General features: G+C 46.2%; 1 protein-coding gene and 1 long non-coding RNA gene across 6 annotated transcripts in view; one reads left to right on the top strand and one right to left on the bottom strand.

Moving 5' to 3' along the window:
• Positions 1-1,473: 1,473 nt before the first annotated feature.
• On the bottom strand, positions 1,474-12,939 carry LOC149867323 (uncharacterized). Its single transcript, XR_016442016.1, has 2 exons — positions 8,671-12,939; positions 1,474-1,680 (listed from the first exon to the last, which is right to left on the bottom strand). It is a non-coding gene; the product is annotated as an uncharacterized LOC149867323 (long non-coding RNA).
• Positions 12,940-13,170: 231 nt separating this feature from the next.
• COQ10B (coenzyme Q10B) overlaps positions 13,171-18,693 on the top strand; it is a 15,817-nt gene continuing 10,294 nt past the window's right edge. The window contains exons 1-3 of one of the 5 annotated variants that reach the window (XM_090045180.1): positions 13,195-13,303; positions 16,601-16,667; positions 17,447-17,596. In XM_090045180.1, the coding sequence (XP_089901306.1) occupies positions 17,472-17,596 (125 nt within the window). In that variant the 5' untranslated portion in view covers positions 13,195-13,303; positions 16,601-16,667; positions 17,447-17,471. The other 4 variants (XM_090045181.1, XM_090045177.1, XM_090045178.1 and 1 more) reach the window with 4 other exon arrangements.

Genomic DNA, 18,693 nt, shown 5'->3' with positions numbered 1-18,693 from the left:
GGAAGGTCTTAGAAAAGATTATCAAAGAGGCCATTTTTAACAGGCTGGCTGATGGCAACATCCTGAAGGATAGCCAGCACGGGCTTGTTGTGGGTAGGTCTTGCTTGACCAACCTCATTTCCTTCTACGAGCAGGTGACCTATCACCCGGACAAAGGAGACAAGATTGATGTCATATATCTTGACTTTAAAAAAGCCTTCAATCTGGTATCCCATGATCACCTCTCAGTAAAACTGGCTAACTGCAGCCTCAGCCACACCTCGGTCCGCTGGCTGGGGAATTGGCTCTGTGGTAAGACCCAGAGGGTGGTGGTTGATGGTAGTCAATCATCGTGGTGCCCTGTGACCAGCGGGGTCCCCCAGGGTTCTGTCTTTGGACCTATACTATTTAACATCTTCATAAATTATGTGGACATTGGTATCAGAAATGGACTGGCCAAGTTTGCTGATGACACCAAACTCTGGGGCAAAGCGTCCACACCTGAAGACAGGAGGGTGATCCAGGCTGACCTTGACAGACTCAGGAAATGGGCGGACAAGAACCTGATGGTGTTTAACACTGAAAAATGCAAGGTTCTCCACCTTGGGAAGAAAAACCTGCAGCATCCTTATAGGCTTGGCAGTGCTACGCTGGCTAGCACTACGGATGAAAGGGACTTGGGGGTCATTATTGGCCTGCAATGTGATACTGCTGCTAGTAAAGCAAGCAAAATGCTTACTTGCATCCACAGAAGCTTCTCAAGTAAATCTCAGGATGTCATCTTCCTGTTGTACTTGGCCTTGGTGAGGCCGCAGCTGGAGTACTGCATCCAGTTTTGGGCTCCACAATTCAAAAAGGATGTGGAGAAGCTTGAGAGGGTGCAGAAGAGAGCCACATGCATGATTAAAGGTCAGGAAAGCAGACCTTATGAAGAGAGTCTGAGAGCCATGGGACTCTTCAGCCTGGAAAAGCACAGGCTCAGGGGTGATCTAGTGCCCACATACAAGTTCAAGGGTGCTTATCAGGATCTAGGGGAACATTTGTTCACCAGAGCACCCCAAGGGATGACAAGGTTGAACGGTCACAAACTCCTCTATGACCATTTCAGGCTGGACATAAGGAAGAACTTCTTTACTGTCTGAGCCCCCAAGGTTTGGAATAGACTGCCGCCAGAGGTGGTTCAAGCACCCACTCTGAACGCCTTCAAAAGTCATCTGGATGTTTATCTTGCTGGGATCCTATGATCCCTGACGACTTCCTGCCCCTGGGGCAGGGGGATGGACTCAAAGATCTTCCAAGTTCCCTTCCAGCCCTAATGTCTATGAATCTATGAATCCCTTGACTTGGCATGTTACAGTTAAGAATAGGATTCGAATCTAGTGCAATTAAGGATTGACATGACACATTGTTCAATGAATGGCAGAAAGGCTTGAATAAATACACCGTAAATGAGTTTTAAAACAAGACTCCTTCCAAATATTCAAATAAACAAGCTATCATTAAAGTCCAATGTATTTTAGCTGCAATAGTGCCTCTGACCAATACAGGTGGGAAGCGGTTCCAATCTCTACAGCCTTCAGGGTTGTGGATCTGTTGCTGAGGGTTATTAGCTGGATGCAGGTTACAATATTGCAGTTATTTTGCTCTCTGAGCACACATCTCCAGCAGCAACTTTTCTTATACTCTTCCATTGTATACAGTCTGAACAAAACAGATAAGAAGGGATCATCATATTTTGGTTAGGTCACAACTGTTAGCCGCTTGGAACCTGTTTTGGGTTATCCAGTTGTGAAACTTGCTTTTGCAAGCTCTTGATCGGACCAGAGGTTACAATTTAATCAGCTGGGATGGGGCTTGACTGAATGGGACACCTTGGGACATCAATCATAAGACACTTTTTTAGGAGTTGTTTTAATAGTATGGCAGAACCCAAAATATTCTGAACTGGTAATAGTCTATGGAAACATCACAAAACCCCAAACAGACACTGAATGCCTGTTCTGCGAAATGTGACTTAAACAGGGAAGGATGTGTCAATAGGGAAGATACAGTCATATTATATAGGGAGGTACAGTTATTTATGAATGGTTTGGCATAGTAAAACATCAGGTGTATTTACAACTAGCATGGGAGATTAAATTAGCTAGGACTGCTTCATTTCGAATGGCCCCAGTCATGATCCTACATTTTTGCGCAAGATGAAACTCTTATTGTAATTTAGTCATTTAAAATTTCATATGTACCTTCATGGCCAGCAAGCTAAGCTTTGGATATGGCCTCCCACAACATTCTCATAAACAAACTAAAGAAGTGCAAGTTGAATAAATGGACTGGAAGGTGGGTGGAAAACTGGCTGGATCGTCAGGCTGAAAGGGTACTAATCAATGGTTCAATGTCCAGTTGGCAGCGCACCCTCAGCAAGTTTAAGGATGACACCAAGCTGGGGGGATTAGTAGATGTGCTGGAGGGTATGGCTAGGATTCAGAGAAACCTAGAGAAATTGGAGGATTGGACCAAAAGAAGTCTCATGACCACCAGGTCCTTTTTTACAAAGCTGCTGCTTAGCCAGTCAGTTCCCAGCCTCTGCTGTTCACAGGATTGTTCTGTCTCAAGTGCAGGACTTTGCATTTGTCCTGGGCAAAGGGGACCAAAGGACCATCTATTTCTGAGCTCCTTTGACCTATCTATGCCCTTTTCTAGGGTCCCAACTTTACTCCTAGGGCTCTGATCCTCTCTGCCCTGTTCCCAGGCTCTAGCCGTACTCCCAGGCCTGTTGGGACCTTCTCCACCCCAGCCCACTACTGCTTACTGCAACTCAGCTGTTACCCAGGAGCTGTTTTCTCTGTGGCTCTCAGGGCTAGACTGCTGGACCAGCTCAGGCCCTAAGTTTATATGCTGATAGCCCAGCTCCTTGCTCCTGACTCCTGATCACCACCTGAGCCATTGTTACAGCCTCTTCTCCTCTGAAAGTAACAGGTGTGAACTAAGCACCCTGTCACACCTTTCAAAAGGGAGAATTCTCAAAAGGGCAGCAGCTGGTATATCCTAACTCTTGTGTGTGAACGATCTGAGAATGATTCAAATGCAGCAAAACTGCTCCTACCTTAACCTTGGATGAAGGAGTGTTAGTTTGCAAGAGGCAAGGGTTTCTTAGGCTGGTATCTTTTATTGGACCAACTGTGTAGTTGGGATAAAGACAAGCTTTTGAATACAAAACATTCTTCCTGGGGTCTCAACAGAAAGTTTGAGCACTTTTGCTACATTTGAATAGTTATCAGCTCTTTCACACAACAAAAGAATTAAAAATACCAGCTGCTGCTTTTGTGAAATGGTCTACCCTGCCTTCTCCTTTACACTTGTTATAGTGGGTACAGATTAGGGTTCTGCAGTGAAATATCTGTACAGTATGAAGTAGGGTGGAGTTGCTAACAGGCTGAGTGAATTTAAAATCACTGACTTTAAATGTTGGTTAGGATAACTTTAAGCAAGAGTGAAGATTGTTGTGTCCCTCCCCCCCATGGTTCTCAACATTTTCAATCTTAAGGCACCTCTCAATAGAATCAAGGCACCCCTCAGAAAATACCAGCTCTTCATTTTCACTTGTTTTTTGACTATATAAAAATTCTGTTCCAAGGAACTCAGAAGATTGCAACAGGTCAGAATGTTTTTAACACTATGGATTTCTATTTTAAATCTCTGGGTCTATCTTGTGAAACATGTTTGTACATCTAACCTAACACTGTGTAGCACCCTTGAAATCCCAGGGTTGAGAATCACTGCTTTACTCCTCCCATCAGACTCTGCCCTGCTACTGTTTCCAGCACCCGCTTTCCAGTGGCATGCTGACAGTGGAGGGCACCGGCTGGAGAGGCTGCAGTGCCTCCCACATTTGGTGTGTGGTCCATGCACCTGTTCGGTGAGTTGTAGGTTTCTTTACCTGTTCCAGATGGCAATTCTGGCTGCCACCCCTCCCCCGGTATCTGGTGTGCTGCAACGTTAATTTCCCCAGGGAAGTGCCATGGGATGGGAGAGTGGGCTCTGCATCTCCATTTCCCCAACCAACTCCACAACAAAACCATTAGAATCCATGGATCCTACATATGCTAACAAGTGATATGCTAAATCAAGTCCACCAAATGGCCTCAAGTAAACTACATGGGTGAAACCAAACTACCACTATGCCCCAGAATTAACTTACACAAAAAATGATGAAGAACAGAAACATTATCTCCAGTAGGAGAACATCTCTCTCAAAACTATCAACTCATCTCTCACCTTACAGTCCTCATCCTCAAAAGAAAACTACACAGTATTTTCAGAAGACGTGTCTAGAAACAAAAATGAATGACTTTACTACATACAAAAAGCCATAAACTAACCAAGACATTAATTTTATAACTACATGCAACTCACCCCTCCCCCTGCTAACTTATCTTTGCTTCACAGATCATATCAACCCACTTGCCTTTCAAGTAGTCCGATTCATGAATGTAATTAGATGAAATGCAAAAGATTCTTCTCATTTGTACTAAGCTTCTTTCTCAGGCTCGCTGAAAAGCCCTTGAAGTTTGAAAGCTTGTCTCCTTTTGTCAACCAAGGAAGCCATCCTAAGTTTTTGTTGAGAAGAGCAGCGTATCAATCCAGTATTCATGTTGCTTTGTTCTAGGTTTGATGCAGGAGCACTTCATTTGCCATCTAGTTTGTCTGGCCTTGCACAGTAAAGGTGATACTATATTAGGGATTGTGAGCCTTTCCTCTGACACAGTCTACCTGGTGCTTCATGCTCAATCAGTATGCTGTGAGTAGAGCGGGTAGCCAGCTGCTGTTAGAGGAAGGACATATTATAGTTTCATAGTTTCATAGTTAGTAGGGTCAGAAGGGACCTGAGCAGATTATCAAGTCCGACCCCCTGCCATGGCAGGAAAGAGTACTGGGGTCAAATGACCCCATCAAGGTGTTCATCTAACCTCCTCTTAAAGACCCCCAGGGTAGGAGCCAGCACCACTTCTCTTGGAAGTTGGTTCCAGATCCTAGCTGCCCTGACCGGGAAGTAGCGCCTCCTGATATCTAGCCTAAATCTACCCTCTGCCAGCTTGTGACCATTGTTCCTGCAGTCCTGGTAGTGCTCAGGGGAACAGGGACTCCCCCAATGCCTGCTGGTCCCCTCGGACTAGTTTGTAACAGGCCACTAGATCCCCCCTCAGCCTTCTCTTGTGGAGGCTGAATAGGTTCAGGTCCCATAGCCTCTCCTCATAGGGCCTGCCTTGCTGCCCCCTGATCATGCCCTCCTCTGGACCCTCTCCATGTTGTCCACATCCCTCCTGAAGTGCGATGCCCAGAACTGGATGCACTGCTCCAGCTGTGGCCTGACCAGTGCCGCATAGAGGGGGAGGATCACCTCCTTGGACCTGCTTGAGATGTATCTGTGGATGCATGACAAGGTGCGGTTGGCCTTCCTGACTGCATCCCCGCACTGCCGGGACATGTTCATCTTGGCATCAATGATGACTCCAAGATCCTTTTCTGCCTCTGTGCTGATGAGAAGGGAGCTCCGCAGCCTGTAGGTAAGGTGCTGGTTCTTCCTCCCCAGAGGCATCACCTTGCACTTGTCAGTGTTGAATCCCATCCTATTCTCATCCGCCCACCCCTATAACCTGTCTAGGTCCGATTGCAGCCTATTCCTCCCGTCTAGCGTGCCCACATACATCCCCCCACATCTTAGTGTCATCAGCAAATTTGAACAGAGTGGTTTTTACTCCCTTGTCCAAGTCACTGGTGAAGATGTTGAACAGTGCAGGTCCGAGGACTGAGCCCTACAGAACCCCACTGCCCACGTCCCTCCAGGTTGAAAATGACCCATCCACCACCACTCTCTGGGTGCGGCCCTCCAGCCAGTTGGCAACCCATTTGACTGTGTGGGTGTCGACACCACGGTCCCCCAGTTTTTTAATGAGAACGGGATGAGAGACGGTGTTGTTGGCCTTCCGAACGTCCAGGAAGACTATGTCCACTGCTACCCCTGCATCTAAGGATTTGGTGACCTGGTCGTAGAAGGCCACCAGGTTGGTCTGACAGGACCTGCCGCTAATGAACCTGTGTTGGTTGCCCCTAAGCATAATCTCCCCTGCTGGCCCCTTGTGGACATGTGCCAGGATAATTCTCTCAAAAAGCTCACCCAGGATCGAGGTAAGACTAACTGGCCTATAGTTTCCCGGATCCTCCTTCCTCCCCTTTTTGAAGATGGGAACCACATTGGCCCTCTTCCAGTCCTCTGGCACCACACCAGAGCACCACGAGTGCTCGTAAAGCCGTGCCGGGGTCCTGCAATGACCTCAGCTAATTCCCTCAGCACTCTGGGGTGGTGATCGTCCAGACCAGCTGATTTAAATACATCCAGTCCCTCCAGAAGTTCCCTGACTAGATCCTCCCTGACTCTTGGCCTAGGTGTGCCTCCCTTGGGGCCTGAGGAGGGTTTGGTGGGGGGGCTGTTCCTGTCCCTGCTCAGGAAAATGGAGGCAAAGAAGTCGTTAAATAGGTTAGTTTTGTCGTCTGGTGTGACAACAATATTTCCTAGCATGTCTTGCAGTGGCCCCATGTTACCTGGTACCTTCTTTTTGCCCCCTATGTATTTAAAAAAGGACTTCTTGTTGTCCTTGATCTGGGAAGCTAGTCCCAGTTCAATCTCCACCTTGGCCTTCCTGACTGCCCCCTACATCCCTGAGCAACTGCAGTATAGTCCTCCCTGGTGATGACCCCTCCCTTCCATTGAGTGTACACCTCCCTTTTAGCTAGAAGACATTCCCAGACGATTTTGGTTAGCCATGGGGGCTTTTGTGCCCTCCTGCTCCCTTTGATCCGTGTTGGAATTACCTCCCTTTGGGCTTGGAGGATCGTCTCCTGAAGGAGCAACCACTCTTCTTAGACACCTGGCTCCCCTCCCCTCTGGGACCTCAGTGCTTCCCCAACTATTCTCCTTAGCTCACTGAAGTCCACCCTCCTGAAATCTACCTTGCGCTGGATTGTGAATTCCAGCAGGCGATGATCACTGTCGTCCAGGTGGTTGAGCACCCGCAGCTCCCTCACCAGGTCATCGCTGGTGGCCAGCACCAGGTCCAACAAGGTGTCTCGCCTGGTAGGGCTGTGCACCTCCTGGGTTAGATGGATGTCCCGCATTATGGCTAGGAACCTACATGAGCGGTCAGACCTGGCTGACTGCTCTTCCCAGCAGATGTCTGGAAAATTGACGTCACCCATGATGACCACGTCCTTTGACCTAACTACCTCTGTGAGCTGACTTAAGAACTCCTGGTCTAGCTCTTCCCCTTGGTTGGGTGGTCTGTAGTAGGCCCCCACTGTTAAGTCTCTTTCCCTGAAACTGTCTTGTATCCTAACCCAGAGCACTTCTGTGTACCCCTCTTCTGACTCTTTGCTAATTGATAAGGATGTGTATTCCTCCTTAATGTAGAGTGCCACACCCCCGCCTTTCCCCCCTGTCCTGATCTTCCTGTACAGCCTGTAGCCCTTGATATTCACCGCCCAGTCGTGTGCTGGGTCCCACCACGTTTCAGTGAGCCCCACTATGTCTGGGTTGGTGTCAGCTAGCAGGAGGGTAAGTTCCTCTTGCTTGTTTCCCATACTACTAGCATTTGTGTAGAGGCATTTGAGGGCTCCTGAGGATGTGTGCACTGGTCCCCCTATTAGAATATTAATTCTAATATTAATTAGAAGCTAGATACCAACTCACAATTAAATTCATAATGCTTAGCTGGAGATGCCTAAAATAGTAAATACAAAACACTGAGGACAAGGTGTTTTGTAATCTCCAACCCTCTTGAGGCTGTGTTACCAAATTTGCCTGCTACTTTGGGGTGTGCTCATTTATTAGGGCTAGGGTCTTGGTAATTCTATCAATGTGCTGCTTGTGTTACTTGTGTTTCTATATGGAGCTGTATCTCTTCCTTCTGCAAGCCCCCACCCCCAGTGGAGCTTTCTTGCAGGATTCAGTTCAGTGGGGCTGGGTTCTTCCAGTCCCCAAATCAGTCATACACACAAACACACAGATTAATGTGACACGCCTGACCTGGCCAGGTTGATCAGCATGGACAGACTGACACCCTCCGTCTGCCAAGAATCAGTTCATTAGAGCAACAATAAACTTCAGTCAGACACAAGCACACAGTTAAACAGAATACCCCTGAATCTGGCTGGGTGTCCAGATGACACCCTCATGAGCCAGCATTCAGTTCATTAGGGCACGTCTGAGTTAAACTGGGTCAGTTAGCCTGTACAAGCTGATCCCCTTATGTGTTTCGAACTCAGCACATCCTAATCTTTTAGTCTCTTGATGAGCAGACCCCACAATATTTCTGGGCTTCACAGGGATCTTTAGCTTAGGTAAGAGGGGCGTTACTGCAGAGCAAGTGCGGAGAAAGAGAAGTAAAGAAGGCAAAATATACCTAATTACCACCAGTTTGACTATAAAAGTTATTTATTGCTAAGTAGATGAAATATATATTGACACTAGTAGTGACAGACATACAAAGGAAAAATAAACACAAACAGTCACAGTATACCCTGGTTTCCCTAAGTATTTGGGGAAAACTTAGCTCAAGCTTAACTAATACAGTTCAAGTTCAGAAATCTATGCTTAGAGGGAGAGAAGAGAAAAGAGAGAGAGAGCTGGGATCTCACCAGTCCAAGGCATTCGGGTTGCAGAGCTGACAGGTTAAAGTTTTCAGCACGATCCTTGAAGGGAGATGATCTTCCTCCTGCAGCCTCTCCAGAAGAAAGCAAGTGGTGTCAGCACCCCTACTGCTGCTTCTTTTTACAGATTTTTATACCCTCAGTTTAGTTTCTTTCAAGCATTGTCAATATTGTAAATCAAATTGTCTTGACATTTTTATGGATAGCAGATATCTCTCTTGGTGTTTTCAGAAACACCCTTTTTATTGACAAGGGGTTTTTGGATTTTTGCTTGCTGTGAACAAGCCTCAGCTTAGCATGACTTTTTAGATCTTACTATAGTCTTTTAACAGACTTAAGGCAATTATTGGAGTGTTCATAACCTGTTGTGGAGAGGACTTCCACCAGTCGTCTCGGGAAAAGTATGACAACACTTGTGGTCAGGGCTCCAATGGGCTGGACGCTGTGATGAACCCTGTACCATTGTTCAAATGTTGCCCATACCCCCTCTGACTCGGTCTATTGCCTCAGCATTCCCTAACCCGGCAACCAAGTTTTAGCCAATTAAGTTTACATAGGCCTCTCATAGTGGGACCAGGGAAAGTACGGCCCGAGATGCCTATTAAACTTACTTTTGCTTAGAGTTGTGTGTGCGTGTGTGTGTGTGTGTGGGGGGGGGGGAGTCCTTTGTAAATCCAGATTAGAACTGGTCTGATAAATGCTGAGCTGGGTGTAAGGGTCGATTAGGATTTGGAACATAGCTTCCCCATCATGCAGTGCTCCCCTGCTTCATTGATCCCAGAATTTACTGCAGTCTCTGCTTCAGGTTTTCTGTTTAGGTTGGGGGGGGTGAGTCTTTGTGAGTCAGACAGTCTGTGTCCTGTGTCAGGGTTCCCCAGGAACATGGAGCTGACAGGTAACAGCTGTAAGCACTTAATTGTGGGTTGCAGGAAGGTGCCCACATCCACTTGAAATTCATAGCCCTGTACTACCTGGTGGAATTAAGCCAGGGGTGGACAGTAATTTGGGCTGAAGGGTCACTTAAGTTTCTGTGAGCTGTTGCAAGGGGTAGGTGGGTGGTGGGAGGGTGGGGTGGGGTACTGACCTGATTTAGTGTAGCAGTGGGGGATGGGGACCACATGATCCCATCTGGCCTCTGCCCATCTGCACCATACCTGCCACTGGAGGTACCAGACAGAGTGGGCAGGTGTGGTCCCCACAGAGACTGGCCTGAGAATCCCCATGTGGCAGGGTGTGCTTAGCCAGGTGGATGGGATGGGGCCAAGGGCAGGTGGGGAGCTGGACAGGTAGGCAGAGCCCAGATCCTGGGGTATTGACAGCATAGGGCCAGGGCCTAGGACAGAGCTGCAATCTGTTGCCCGCAGGTTCCTGCAATGGGTACAGGTTCTACAGGCAGAGATGTGCAGGGAGAAGGTCGTGGCTCTGCCCTGGGCCCTGGCACCACACTGTCACTGCCCGGGAATCCTGATCCTGGCCCCAGTCCCAGTTCCCACCCACACATGTCCTGCTTTCAGCTGTGGCCCCATCCTATCCACCTGGCTGAGCACGCCCTGCCTGCAGAGGTCCCAGGCTGGTCTCTGTGGAGACCCTGCCCACCTGCTAGCTTCATCTGGCAACCCCGGTGCCAGACAGATTTAAGGTGTCTGGGCAATGGGGCCATGTCTGATGGCGGCGGCAGTGGGGTGTGCACCTTCTTTCTGGTGGCAGCAGTAGGGACTTCCAGGAAGCAGAGTCTGGCTACTGTACCACCCCACCCTACGGCCCCACAGATTACGGCTCCCAGTGCACCAATGACTTGTGTGTGGGAGTGGAACGGGCTGCATCAGGTGGCACCTCTGTGCCCATGGACACCGGGACTGGCCACATGTGCCATGGCCTGGACTGCCCTCTGCACCTGGGCTGGGATGGGTGAAGGGACCTGCTGTGGGCTGGGCAGAATCCCTTGGTGAACTGGATCCAGCCTGTGGGCCATATTTTACTCACCCCCGAGTTAAGACATCTCTAATAAAAACACAGGATGGATTCACTCCTTTCTTTTAAAAGATAGTGCAAACAGGAGGCAATCCCCTTTTAAACAACAGGGAGTATTACTGAAACAAGGTCATTGTCCATTACTTCTTGGATTAATGGAGTGCTTGATTGGTGTGTTTCCCCCTTGATGCTCTGACATCTTAATTTCAGGCTAGAGGTGAGAACCCCTGGCAAATGCACTCCGGTGAAGTAAATAGATTCCATCTTGTTTCAGTGCAACCTCTGCCCAGAAGCTAACAGGATCAGCAAGACGTTTAAAGCAGAAATGGTTAATCCAGTTACATTTATTGCTGAATGTATGGTGTTCTTTGGTGTGAAAAATCATGTAAACTTGCATCTTTACACCATGGTCATACTTAATAAATTATAATGGCGTATCAAACCATTTGGGAACCTCTCTTAGAAGTTAATTTTACATTAATATTTCTATTTGATTTAACTAACACAAATGCAATCTCAGACAATAAGAGACCATCTAGCATTGGTGTAGGAACAGGATCCTTGAGTTTGAAAAATGAGCTAAAGTAACTGCCCACAAATACTCATCGTCTCAAATCTATGCTCTTAATCTTTCAGTTGTTCTAAATCCTGTAAGCCCTGAATTCTTAATGCTTTAAGGGGGATCATACCTAGATGAAACAGCAGTGAGAGAGTATGCCTGAAGTCTTATGAACGAGCGCAACATATAGTCCCACAAAATAGTTTTGGAAAGAAATTATAAAACATGCAGATTAAGTTGGCAATGAAGTCTTTGTTGAGCTAGGACCATTTGCCCTTCCCCTTCAGCTGTGTAGCTATAGAGTATAATCTCTCAAATATACTTGAAGGCAAGGTAGGGTAGCACCTTAGAGGCTAAGTGGTGAATTTGATCAATTAATCCAATACAATCCAAGCTAAAAATAGAACACAGGAGAGAGAGCCTGAAAGCACCCTAAGCATCAGTGCCTACATGCACTGAAGTATGATCTGCTGCGATCAGTTTCAGCCATCCGATGCAAGGAGTTCCTTGTTTAACGATATTATACAGTTGCAAATTGCTAGCATGCTACATCTACTTCATTTTGGGGGTGTCATTTAATGTGTTGGTGGTACACCTCTTGGTTGAAAGTTCTGAGCTGGCAGTGTACCAAAACCTTCACAAGTCTATGAGAAGGCAGCCCATTCATGGTAAAAAAAATCACTGAGGAAAAAAAAAAAGGTCAGGCACAAAGACCAGTAGGAGCACATATCTCACAAACCAGCCACTCCCTTTCTAACCTCAGATCCTCATACTGAAGGGAAATCTACCAAACACCTTTAGAAGGCAAGTTTGGGAACAAAAATTTATGAACTGGCTGGCCGCTAAAAACCAAGGACTGAACACCGATTTTGATTTTATGGTGTGCTACACCCTGAAACTCTTCTTTCACACTACAGGTAATAACAACCCTCCTCTCTTTCGGTAGGTCTTGATCTCTCATCAATTAAGTTTCTTTTCTTCTGCTAATTGTCTCTTATGTCTGAGAATTTCTCTCCTCCCATCTCACCCATTTACCCACTGATTTTAATTAGTGCTGGGCCCACTTCCGTCCTCAGGCCTGATGAAGAATGCCTTACATTCGAAAGCATGCAGCTGGTGCAATGCCAGGTCCCACCCACAAAAATCCATGCAGCTACGTTGTGCCTGCAACAGGTAAAAGATTGGCAACGTCATTGCAAGGCAGCAGTTAAGTCTAGGATTTGTTGTTGGTGCTTTATGTGAAAAAATCAGAGCAATGGCACACAAGAGTAGTTTTAATGATTTGGAGCCTGCTTTTCCTCACTGTGTGCAGGTCTCTTTCAGCACTCCTTGGCTACTATAACCCCCACTCCGTGAGGAGGGAATGGGGTAGTCTGCTGTCTACAAATCAGAGCCCAGGAGACTCTTTCCATACGGCTCCCTGTCTCGCCCGCTGCACAGCGCTGGCCGGGGGAGGCTGGGAGGGAAGCAGCCCCTCCCCACAAGCCCTCACCCCGGCCCCTACGCCTCAGACTGCCCCCAGATGCGCGGAGGCAGGACACAGAACTAAACTCGGCCCACGCAAATCCCAGACGCTCTCACCCTACCCAACCACCCCCTTCCTACCAGGATACAGTCCATGTGCGGTCAAGATCAAATATAGCCCTCCCCGCATTGCGTCCGCTGAGCGACACCCCTTGTGGCCAATCAGGAGAACGAGTGCAACCCCGGCCTCGCCCCCGTGGCTCGCACACTTACGTAACCCCCGCGAACCCCAGGTGGCCCCCGGTCTTGTGACTGCGAGCGGCTGGGCTGTGACCAGGCCGATCACGCGCCGGGAGTGGGAGTGGGAGGGGTGTGTTGGGGGCGCTGACGTTCGGCGGTGACGTTAAGGCAACTACGCGCGCCGATAGGCTGAGTGCGCGGCGCTGCCGCGTGATGATTGGCTCCGCGGAGAGAAGGGGTGGGCCGGGCGTTGGCAGCCGTTAGGCTGTGCAGCGAGCGCGGCGCCGGGGGGTGGGAGAGCGGGCGGAAGATGGCGCGGAGTGCGCGCGCGCTGGGCAAGGTGCTGGCCGAGGGGCTGGCAGCGCCGGCGCGCAGAGGCGCCCTCAGGTACCGGGCCGCCGGGGGATTTAAAGGGCCAGTGACAGCCAGTCCCTCGCCCTCCGCGCGGGGCCGCAGCCGCGGGGGCGGGGCTTGGCGCTGGCGCTTCCTTTAAAGGCCAAGTGAGGGGAGAACGTGCTGCTGGGGTGATGGGAGTGACCAGCCTGGGGGGGGTTTGTCCGGGCCTCGCAGGCCGGGAGGACTGAGCCGGCGCCTGACCTGGTTTAGTGACCGGCAAGAAAGGGCTGGTGGCAGCCGAGCCGACGCAGTGCTTCCCCTGTCCCGTCTGCGGCGCTTCGTCTGCTCACAGGGATGTCGCCGGCCTCGGGCAGGTCGTGCTCAGCAGGGTGGGGTTTTTATACTATTTAGTGTCTGGTCTTCGTTCTGGATTGAAGGCAGGCCCCCGCCGGTTAAGTGCTACCAAATAAGGGGCACGTAGGTTTGCAGTACAGCGGGGCCGAGCTCTGAGACAGGCAGACTATGGGTTACCCTCCCTGACTGCCACTACTGATCTCCTGCTCTGCTGGCTGCGCCTCACCTCGCAGTGGCACTGGTGTTGCTGGTTGGCCATCCCTTAGTGTCCAGACACTTTCTGGCCTGCTTTCACATACATTGTTTAAAAGTGAGTGTGTGTTTAGGAGTCAGGAAGGCTTATTTCAGGGAGAGAGAGAGGAGCTGTTAGGGGAGTAGAGCTCCTCCTTGCTGTTATGCATATGCTTTCCACTTTAGTATGTGATTGTATATTCATGTTAGAATTTGCATAGCTATACTTGTAGTTTGCATAATGGAGGTATGAAATCCTTACATCCGTTTAATGTGCGGGTGTGATTGGTTATACGGAGAAAAATGAAGACTGCTCCTTCACAGGGCACTGTGACACGCATGCTTTTTCTTCATCTACTACAGAGAAGAGCAAATGTGGAAAATAGAGGGGAGAGTTGCACAATGGGAGGGAGGGAATGATAACACCTATCATTGCTTTCAGGCTCTTCAAAATCTGGATTTTGCTCTGTCTGCATAGGCGTGGGGTAAAAAGCCAGGAAACGAGTAAGGATTTGAAGGTATTGGTTGCCTGGTACCTATGATCTTTGAGTTCTTGATAATGTTCAAGAGACTTTCAGTTTATCAGTTATTAAATCATTAACTTACAGTAAAAATGATATAAGGCCTCCTAAAAGTTGGCTTCCAGTGTGGGGAAAAAATGGTCAGTTTGCTATTACAATGGCTTGCAATTCTTGTTTACAAAAATATTCCTCTGGAGATCATCTTGCAGCAATTGGCTTGGTGTGCATGTTATGTTTAGTGATCTGCAAAGGGTAGGTAATGAGTTCATTAAAATGTACCATCAAGGTAGACTGAGATCTTATACCATTTCTGTCAGGCTTGCTTAGAACAGAACAGCAATGGTTAGATTTGGTGCAAATTAATAAACTAATCTATGAAATATCTGTATATTCTTAGTTTAACATTTTTAAGCGAGTTTAAAGCTGGTTAAAAGGTGCTGGATTGATTGCCCTGAAAAGCAAAGATGGCTTCTCTTGATTGGTACAGTCATCAGTACCTTCTGTTTAACACAGCAGGGTACCGTGACAGGGTTAGGAATCCGCTTCTAGGGTTGAAGCAGAAATTTAGCTTTTTGTGGACATTTAGTCTGAAAGATTATAATTGGGATGTTGGCAGTGTTTGGTTTTCAGGACATGGACAGCTGTCCACTGGGAACTGGAATGAGATCAGCTTGTCACATGGCTTTTGATGGCTTAACTTTATGAAAGTGACATTTGGCATACTGTAGATAACCTACATTGATACAGCCTTAGCACTAGCGTCAGTCTTATCTACTATCTGTTGGAGATCTCTTTTAACATTACATTATTTTTTCAGCTGTAACCTTATAGCTGACCAATGGGGCTTTTTTTTTTTTTTAATTAAAAAAGTAATTGAATGTGTATCTCGTTCATCTCTGATACAGTGGTAATTATTTCCATTTTAAGGAATGAGAACCTTATGGGTGGGTTAGTGTTCATATGATAAAGCAGCAAATAATTGAAATTAGACAAAAAATAAATACATAAAAATATGAAAGTTGTTTGCACTGTTTCCAAAGTGGGGTGAACACAGTAGAAGCCAGGTACTTTTTGAGTTTTAAAATGGGATTTGCTTACTGTCTATGGCCTTTTAGAATTGGATTATGGAAGTGTCTGGCAAATCATTTGAAACAACAGTTTTCTCTACAATTATGTTAAACGCATTCCTTTTGAAAATGGTCTCTATATAGCCTAATACCAAAGCTAATTTAAATGAAAAAAATGGAGCTTTCATTCCAAAATAAGGGTCTGCTCTCAGTTTTCTGAATGCCTGTTTAAACAAACAAATAAGCCTTTCATGTCATATGGCCAGTGTAAGATTGGTCCAGTTTGGTACCTCTTTGGCCATGTTGTCCAGCCCTCTTCTTAGTAACAAAATATTATCCACAACTCTTGAGATACTATTCCAAAACCAAATAAATCTTGGTCAGCGCTTTCCCTAGATCAGTGGTGCCCAATCTTTCACCCCTGAAGGCTAGATGAGGGGAGCAAGGCTGGCCCATGCGTCCATCTAGTGCAGTGTATGGGGCAGGCCTTGCTGAGATCCAGTCCAGTGTGCAAGGCCAGCCTGGCCAGGGCCCCAGCTCTGCAGGCTGGTTGGACTCTAGGCTCTGCTGTGTATCCCCAGATTGCACCCCTGGACCCAGCCCCATTCACAGGACTGTTACTTGGGACTTGGAAATTTGACAGCAGAAGAGTGGTGGCAGTGTTAATTGCCACTGCTTCCCCACTGTCAAATTTCTGGTCCTGTGGTGATGTATATTTCTAGGCCAGATTTGGCCTGTGGGTTGGTGGCTGAGCACAGCTGCCCTACATAGTCTTTCCCCTTCCCTATTATAATACTCTCAGTTGCACCTTCAGTGCAATTCCAATTCTTTTTTTCTCTTCAGTGTTTATAATTTAAATATTTGTAGTTTGTTCTGCATCATACCTAGCATGAGTTACTTCCTAGCAAGATGTGTCCAGACATGAAAAAGTTAAGTTACAGGCCAGAAGTTAATAGCTTGTTCTCTAAATAGTTGACTGTTTATGTGGTAACTACAGCTTGCTAGATACAGCTTCTCCTTGCCTACTGAAGGTATCCACCAGTATGCTATGTAAATAAATGGGGAAGGTCAGTTCCATTTTTAACTTATCATCTTTATGATTGCGTGATTCTAGAGTTATGCCTCTCATTGGTTCATAAGAAAACACAATAAACAGCTTGTTCTTTAACTAATAGGAAGAGGAGACTACTGATAGGTTGTGGATCTCTTAACTCCTTGATGATGAAAATCAGGACTTTCAAGGTGAATATTTGTCAAAGAATGTATGTGTGGTGCTTAAAAATTGGAGAGCTTTACCTAGGCAGAATCTAAAATTTAACTGTGTAGAAAGTTCATAAATGTCAAGAGATTTATACTGAACATCTAAGTACGATGTGTTTTGTATTTTCTGTAATCCAGAATTGACAAATGTGACCTTAAAATTGCTAGTATTCCTCAAAGTGTGATGAGGTTTTATTTCCAAAAATACATGAGTTTAGAGTTTTACATGATGATTTTCCATGGGAATTGAGTTGCAGTTAGAAACTGGCTTTTAAGAGAAATTGAGGGCAGAGGTGAAGGAGAACGTATTTATAATGGAATTCAGCTATGTACTCTCGTCCAAACTTTTTTTTTAATTCTTGCTCCTGTAGTTAGAAAAGGGACAAAATGGAACAGATGACTTCTGAAAACAACTTGAATATTAGTAGGAAGTGCTGTTCTGTGAGTTGAAATAAGTTTTATTACAAGGCCTGATGGACGTAAAGCCAAGTTTATAAGGGGGAGGCCTTTTGTGTCTTGCTGTGCGTCAGTTATTTTTTCTCGTGACTGTAAGCTATTTTTAGTTTCTTCTATGGCAAAAAAAAAAAACAAAAAACCTTGCACCCTATACAGCTTACTGACTCTTGTGAAGTTTCTCTCATTTGAATCCAAATTTTTCAGGAATGCAGCGTTAACAGATTGCCTACATGCCACTAAAATGTATTTATAAGTTGTTTTGCTAATTCAAAACACAAATTAATATTACACTTTCACCATTGCAGGCATGTGGCTTCCTGTGGTATTCTGATGAGCAGTATTCCTCCATTGCGAGCATCTGTAATGAACCATAATGTCCCAAGAAGAACTTTCTTCAATATTGCTGCACCACTAGTAAACAAAAGAAAAGAATATTCTGAGAGAAGAATTATAGGGTTTGTATTGGAGAACCATTGAAACACTTTTGCCAGGTGGCTTTCAGTATTCATGTTTAGTTCCCATGGGTTGCCTTAGTTAATTAAAATGTTAGAATTCAAAGATTATGGCCTAAATTTTCAATGGTGACTAGTTACTTGCATACTCGAGAGACGTCAGGGATATTCATAGCCCCGTGACTACTTAGAACCGAGAGGCTGTGACAGGGAATGGATCATTCTCTACATGTCCTGTTTCTTACATTCTTCCTCTAAAACAATTGATCTTTGCTGTTGTCAGAGAAAGAATACTCAGTAAGGCAGTTCTTTTGTTCTTTAGACTTAAAGGACCCTGCTTGTCCAAAGTAGTTGAGCAGAAGCTCTTTGAAAATCAGGCCCCTCTGATGTTCCAAAACTGAACACCAAAGAATAAAGCATCCAAAATGACTAGGAACTTCTATTTAAAATAAATAAATATATAAGTAATGGTCTATATGACTCATTTCAGGAATAACATTTTCATGAATAACATTCTGCCCCTTCTATGGGAAAAGAATGCATTATTCATTTGATGTACTGATGCAAATTGCATCCACCAAAATAATATAAATAATATAAAGAACTAAACTGAACTTATGGTGCACCTCTCATTTGAGGTTTTTAAGTTGGTCCAGATAGATGGAGAGTGTAATCTTTTGTATATGGAAGAAACAGAAATCTTGAGAACAAGAACCCTGGGTAAATCCTGCCCATTGAAGTCTGTGGTGAAACTCCTGGTGAATTTGTTATACTCAGGATTTTGTCCCAGGTTTCTGCCCTCTATCCCCCATTACATACTCTGTCCACTAGATACAATGCTTCCTCTTCAATCTTTTGCTTTAGTATGAACCTGCTTGACTATCCTTGTACTGCAGTGAAATATGCATCTGTCTGAAAGGAAGATTCGCCAACAACTCTCATCCTTACCATTCTTGATTTTTCCCACCCTTTCCCCCTCCCTTCCACTAATTTTCTTTCAGAGTAGAACTTTTCTTTTTAGGCTTGAAGAGAGATATTGTTTCCTTTTCCTTTTGACCCATCTTCTCTTCTTAGTAGCAGTTGGCTGTACAGTGCATTTG

Source organism: Crocodylus siamensis, chromosome 4 (assembly GCF_052110815.1).
Source record: "Crocodylus siamensis isolate JL-2025a chromosome 4, ASM5211081v1, whole genome shotgun sequence".
Classification (NCBI taxonomy): Eukaryota; Metazoa; Chordata; order Crocodylia; family Crocodylidae; genus Crocodylus; species Crocodylus siamensis.
This window is presented reverse-complemented; position numbering and strand designations above follow the sequence as displayed.